Source organism: Chelonus insularis, unplaced genomic scaffold (assembly GCF_013357705.1).
Source record: "Chelonus insularis isolate UGA/USDA-ARS -01 unplaced genomic scaffold, ASM1335770v1 contig_38_pilon, whole genome shotgun sequence".
NCBI classification, from domain to species: domain Eukaryota; kingdom Metazoa; phylum Arthropoda; class Insecta; order Hymenoptera; family Braconidae; genus Chelonus; species Chelonus insularis.
In genome coordinates, this window is record NW_023276546.1 from 531247 (window position 1) to 537941 (window position 6695).

The 6695-nt window shown below is 27.3% G+C and overlaps 1 protein-coding gene across 1 annotated transcript; it reads left to right on the forward strand.

Annotated features, from left to right (window-relative positions):
• The first annotated feature begins 3210 nt into the window (after positions 1–3210).
• On the forward strand, positions 3211–6291 carry LOC118067588 (uncharacterized). The gene is made up of 7 exons (XM_035084406.1): positions 3211–3309; positions 3388–3615; positions 3696–3863; positions 3939–4169; positions 4391–4518; positions 4668–4869; positions 5409–6291. The coding sequence occupies exons 1-7, from the start codon at positions 3211–3213 to the stop codon at positions 6171–6173; spliced, it is 1821 nt and encodes a 606-aa protein (XP_034940297.1). The 3' UTR covers positions 6174–6291.
• The last annotated feature ends 404 nt before the right edge of the window (positions 6292–6695 follow it).

The window sequence follows — 6695 nt, forward strand, 5'->3', positions numbered from 1 at the left end:
TAGGTTAAAATTGTTTGGCACACATAGGGGGGGGAGTAAATCGCGAAAAACCGCCCCCCCCTCGCGAATTTCTCGATTTCTATGATAGATATGAAAAAATGTTTTAAATAAAAGTTGTTCAGAATGTAATTTTAATAAAAAAAAGCACTGAACATATCTAAGATAGATAAAAAGTTATTCGCGACTGAAGCTTCACTATTGACAAAAGCTTCAGTCGCGTCTAAGGAAATTAATAAAAAATACTAAATGTTAGAAATATTACTTTTTGGCGATTTATTTAGAAAAAGGAGATATTGAATTTCATTTTTAGAGAAAAATTTTTTTTTTTCATTGATTTTTTCATTATTTTTATAAACAATGAATTATTTAAATCATTCCCATTTTGGTTCAATGCACCGATCAGCCCGATTTTGGGCTCAAAATGTGCAGAATTAAAAATGGAACATTTCATCCATGCAAAGTTTTTTATTATTTTGCACCTGTTAAAAGTTATACAGGTATAAATATTTGGTAAGTGTAGCAGCTCCACGTATTTAAAAGTACAACAGTAATTGTTGTAATTATTATAAGATTACTTTTCATCTATTTATTAATTACTGAATATTTAATCATTAAATTACTTTATTAGTAATGGTCACTAATTTAAATTGACCAATACCAATGGGTATAACAGTAACTTTTTTATTATTAATATAATTATTTATATTTTGAAATTTTTAAATTTAATAAGAAAAAAATTTTAGCATGAGTACTTCGTATACTTAATTTAAGTATATAATATACTTGCAGTGAAGAATTGATATACTTGAATCAAGTAACAAGTATTTTTTTATTAATAAAAAAGGATTCATAATGTGAGAACATGGTGTTTAAAGTGTAAAACAGCATTATACTTAGCATAAGTACGCTTTATACGGGATCTCCGTATAAAATACACTTGTGGTAAGTAAGGAAGATTCTCAGTGTAAGAAAACTATATTATCAACTGAAGTAAACTTTGTAATCTTCTTCTATTATCTACCTACTTGAGATAAACAAAATATTTACAAAAATGCAGTAATCGCTATTCTTGGTATAAATTAATATTATATTAGGATTGAGTGATGAAAAATTTAAAATCAAGTTAATGTTATTATGATTGTACAGTACACGTTAAACTTCATTTTGATATAAAATGTACTTGCATCAAAAAATAATTATACTTAAATTGAGTATATTTTGTGTTTGCCGCTAGTATACTTTCTAGCTATCACGGGAGCGTGACATCCATCCCCAATAAGATGTCAGTCAAAGGCATTTTTACAATCTTTTAAATTAAAATTTTTAAATGTATAATCTTACTTATTGTCAATCAAATTCTATGATGCCCAGATTTTTCATCTAATGATCATTTTAAAAATAAGCTTTATTCTTTTAATCTTTTAAAATTGGTTTTTTTTATTTTCAATCATTTAATATTCAATCAAATTATAAAAATTCTTCTTTTTTTAATGTTTATCATTTCGTTGAACAGTCAACTTAAGAAATTAGGACTGGTAAATTATCTTGCGTCGGTATAGTAAAAAAATAAAATTCAACTAGTGTCATTGTTTTCTGATAGATGACAGTAATTGCACTGTTTTCAATCAAAAATTCAAAATGCTTATACAAAGAAAAGTCTTTTTTCTGGCTCATGTAATGTCATGCGATTTCTGCTACATAAATAAGGATGTTTAGACTTATAATCTAATGATAATAATGAATGACAATTTAAAATAGCCATGTAACTTCAATGAAGATTATACGTGAAGTTACAAGAAAGAAACCAAGTCATCCAGTTATTATAGCAGAAAATCCTGAACTGATAAAAAAGTTATCAGTAATAAAGAAGGAGCATTTTTTTTATATAATCGAACAAAAATATCATCTATTATCATGAATGTAGGAAGAGTGGTAATTTATTTATAATTTTATTTTCGGATATCCAATGATTGTATCAAACTCAATAGAGTTCAAACTTCATCACGGATTATGTCTACAAGTAATATGTTCATTTCTGTCTCACTTAAGTAAAAAAAATCAGTATTTATTATCGTTGATATCGTATTTCAATGGTAAGATAAAATAAGATATAACTCATATATACAATTTTGCATAAAAAATAATATCATTCAACAGGAAGGATGTACTCATTTCCTACCAACATTAATGGCCACAATTTATTTACTCAAAGCTGACTAGTGATTTATATTAAAATTTATTAATAAATTTATATTCATATTATATTTATATTTAAATTCAGGTAAATTGAGGTATTCATTACAAATACTGATTTATTTTTATAAAAACTTAAGTAATAAAACTTTTTTTTTTTCGTTGCACAAAAATTGTTTATGTTTATTAAAGAAGAGAATAATACTGACAGACATTATTTTTGAAGTTTTTCAACTTTTTAATAATTCAGTTTTCAAATTTTTTTCACTTGAATTACGTTGACATTAAGATCAAAATGTTATTATCATTAGATTATAAGTCTAAACATCCTTATTTATGTAGTAGGAATTGTATGACATCACATGAGCCAGAAAAAAGACTTTTCTTTGTATAAGCATTTTGAATTTTTGATTGAAAACAGAGCAATTACTTTCATCTATCAGAAAACAATGACACTAGTTGAATTTTATTTTTTTACTATACCGACGCAAGATAATTTACCAGTCCTAATTTCTTAAGTTGACTGTTCAACGAAATGATAAACATTAAAAAAAGAAGAATTTTTATAATTTGATTGAATATTAAATGATTGAAAATAAAAAAAACCAATTTTAAAAGATTAAAAGAATAAAGCTTATTTTTAAAATGATCATTAGATGAAAAATCTGGGCATCATAGAATTTGATTGACAATCAGTAAGATTATACATTTAAAAATTTAAATTTAAAAGATTGTAAAAATGCCTTTGACTGACATCTTATTGGGGACGGATGTCACGCTCCCGCTATCACATTTTTTCTGTCAGTGTACGGAAAATTCGTACATAAAATTTTTTAGAGCAAGGGTTCTAAAACCAGCCACCAGTAGCGCTGAATTACGTAGTGTACCGAGTGAATTTAGCAGCATGTAAGACGCGCGAAGTTAGTAAGAAGACGTCATTGAATTTAGCTAACCTTTTGCTAAGTGGAAAATGTTGTGATAAATTGTAAATTTTTTAAATTGTGTAAAAATGACAAAATGTTGTGTTGTGCAAGGATGCAAAGCGGTCATTCAGATGATGAGCGGAAACGCAAAGCTAAAGGTTTCCGGAAAAGAACACTCTTTCAAGTTCCAAAAGTGAGTATTACTCATTGCATTTGGAGTGAGTTTTTTAGATGAAATTTATTTACAATGCTACTTAAAATTAATTTACAGTGTCATATTCGACGTCAACTGTGGGTAAATGCTCTTCAACAAGAACTTAAAGACAGTGATCGTGTCTGTGAACTTCATTTTTTGGATGAATATATCGTAAAGGGCAAATCAGTTTTGATCAATGGGGAGTCTATTTTCATAGAAAATGAAAGGTGGCATTTAACTGATAACGCGATTCCTCTTAGAGAAGAAAAATGTCAAAATCAGCAATCGATGAATTGCAATCAGGTATTTAACCAATCCCTTAACGTAATTTTTTATATATAAGAAGAAAAAAAATTAATTAATAAATATTTTTATTCTTAAAGTCTACTGAAGAAGAACAATCGTGTTCGCTATCAGAACAACAAATTTTTGATCAACAATTTATTCAAGAAGAGCAAATTCTTCTAGTTGACACTGAAAATTTACAGCCAACAGGACTACTATTGGAGCAGTCTGTTGAGCCATCAGTTTCCCAAATGGAATGCGATGAGGTAAAAGTTTAAGATAACATTGAAAATTATTAAACTGAAATATTTGAAAATAAAAATAATTGTTTATTTTTGCAGATTATACCAAATGAAGTGTTGCTAGAGCAAACTGCATCATCTTTATCTGCAGTTTCATTAGCTTTACCAAATGAATTGTCACTAGAGCAAGTAGTATCATCGTTTTCGGCAGTTCTACCAGAACGTTGGTGTTACTATGTACAATCATCGGATATGATTTTGATTCATCTCGATGTAGGTAGCTTGTTGGAAAAATTAAGATTACGAGTAACAGCTGATCTTTCTGTTACGGTAAGAATATAAACGCAATTTGTATGTTCAATAAAATAAAATTACAATAAATAATTTAAATAAATAACAAAGAAAAATAAATCATATAAACTAAGAAATAAGTAAATAGACTAAAATTAGATAATTTTAATTAATTACAATAATAAATTAAATTACAATCAAATTTATATAGAACATAATTGAAACAAATTGACTTTAAATATTGTATGTCATTATTCTAGCTTGTAATGCCACATCGATCAGAAATAATTCTCACTGATCGTGTATCATCTATGGAAGAATTGTACGCATCTATGCGTAAAGCAGAATCACTCACAATTTGTTGCGGAACATTATTTGATGAAAATAGGTAAAAATATTTTTAAATACATTTGTTTTATTCTGTTACAATTTTTTTGATATTAATTACAACTGAAAAAATGTATCATAATAGATTTCATCTACATTCACAATTACAAATAATTGATAAGTGTGGTGGATTTCTCATCGTTTTTCCAGATATGCCACCCAGTGTAGTGGAATCATCACACCAAATGAAAATTATCAGCGTCAGCAATTAAATCCTCGCTGTCGAGCGTGCCGCATACTTCGCCAAAGAATACAAGCAAACATGAGATATAAACGCGATTCGACACTTGCTTTTCGTATTAAACGAAAAAAGGAAATTTACCGACAACGATGTCATCGACTTATTAAGAAGGTATGATGTATTTATTTTTTAAATTGTTGTGTCGGCAACCTGTAGTCGTAACATTTGACGTAATATTAAAATTACTTCATATTTGTTACATATTTCATTTTAATATAATGTATTAAATTCCTAATTTATTAACTTCAATAAAATGCAGATGAACATAATAATTTCATTTCATTTTGAACGTATAATTTGTTACTAACTATTACCACAATTAAATAACTTTAATAGTTTTTTTTTATCATATATTTTATAATATTTCATCATTTTAAGGTTTAGACACCGTAGACTGCTGACCTACCATACTTGACAAAAAACTGATGTATTTCTCACTGAAATATTTAAAAAAAAGTGCAGTCATCTCAGTAATGATGGTCTGTATAAAGTTAAATGAATAATTTAATAATTTCATGATCCATTGTAATAAATGTTAATCGTAATTTGGAAGTATATTTTGAAGATTCGAGCCGCGTATAATAATTTATTGTATTATATTCGAAGTAAACTCTTGGCGTGCTGATTAAAATATAATTATTATTTTTCAGCAAGAGATATTGCAGCAAAAATTAATGACAGCCAAAAAACGGTGTAGTGAACGTTCTGAAAAAATTTTAAAAGAGCAACTGACGCAATTGCCAGAGTCGCAACAGCTTGCTGTTTGGAGTTGTTTTGAAGCTGCTAAACATAAAAAGGTCAAAGGCCGAAGATACGATTTAGAATGGATCTATGAATGTTTGTCAATCAGGATGAAGGGCAGGAATATTTATAATTTTATTCGGGAACGTAATATTTTACCTCTTCCACACATCGAGACTCTTAATAGATATATTCAAAAAATTAGTTCTTCGGCTTATGGATTTCAACCAGCATTATTTGACTGCATGAAACAAAAAGCACAAGGAATGACACTATCAGAAAGAAGAGGGACTCTTATTATTGATGAAATAAAATTAAGTGAAGCAATAAATTTTGATATCCAAAAAATGGAATTCTCTGGTTTTGTTAATCTCGGACAATACACTTCAGAACGTGAAAAAAATGTTCCAGGGGATCATGCATTAGTTTTTATGTATGTTCCTTTTCGTGGACGATGGTTGCAAGCAGTAGCGGCTTTCATCTCTAAAAATTGTGCTACCAGTGCTGTTCTGCATACATTAATTATTGAGTGTATAATTTTATTAGAAAGTGCTAATTTCTTTGTGGATGTCATTACAAGTGACGGTGCCCAAAGTAATCGTGGAGTGTGGACCAAGTTTGATATTTCAGAGTCCATAATATCTTGTCAGCATCCTTGTGATACAAATAGATAATTATTCATGATATCGGACTTTTCTCATCTAATTAAATGTTTGCGAAACAGTATTAAATTGACTATTAAAATCTCTAAATTAATAACATATTATTTAATATTGTAAAAAAAAAATTATTATATACGTGTTATAAGAAATGTATTTTCTCTATAATTTATATAAAATACATTGGATAAAAATTATATTTTAATATTTTCAATGTTACGTTATTCCTAAAAATAATATAACAATCATGGAAAGTGGTACTTATAAGCTAGATAATATAAGTTATTAAAATACCTAATAATTTAACATTAATATAAAATTTGAGTATACTTTAATTATTTTCAATTTCATTCAAACATTGTTCAATTCCTTCAAAAATAGGATTATTAATAATATAATTAATACTCTTGCTATAATAATGTTTAATTTTGTGTTTACTATCAATTTTTTTCTATACAAAAAGTAAATTCAATTTTTTTATATTTTTAATTATGTATTTAAATATACCGGGAATTTCCCCCTCTACCTCGGTAACTT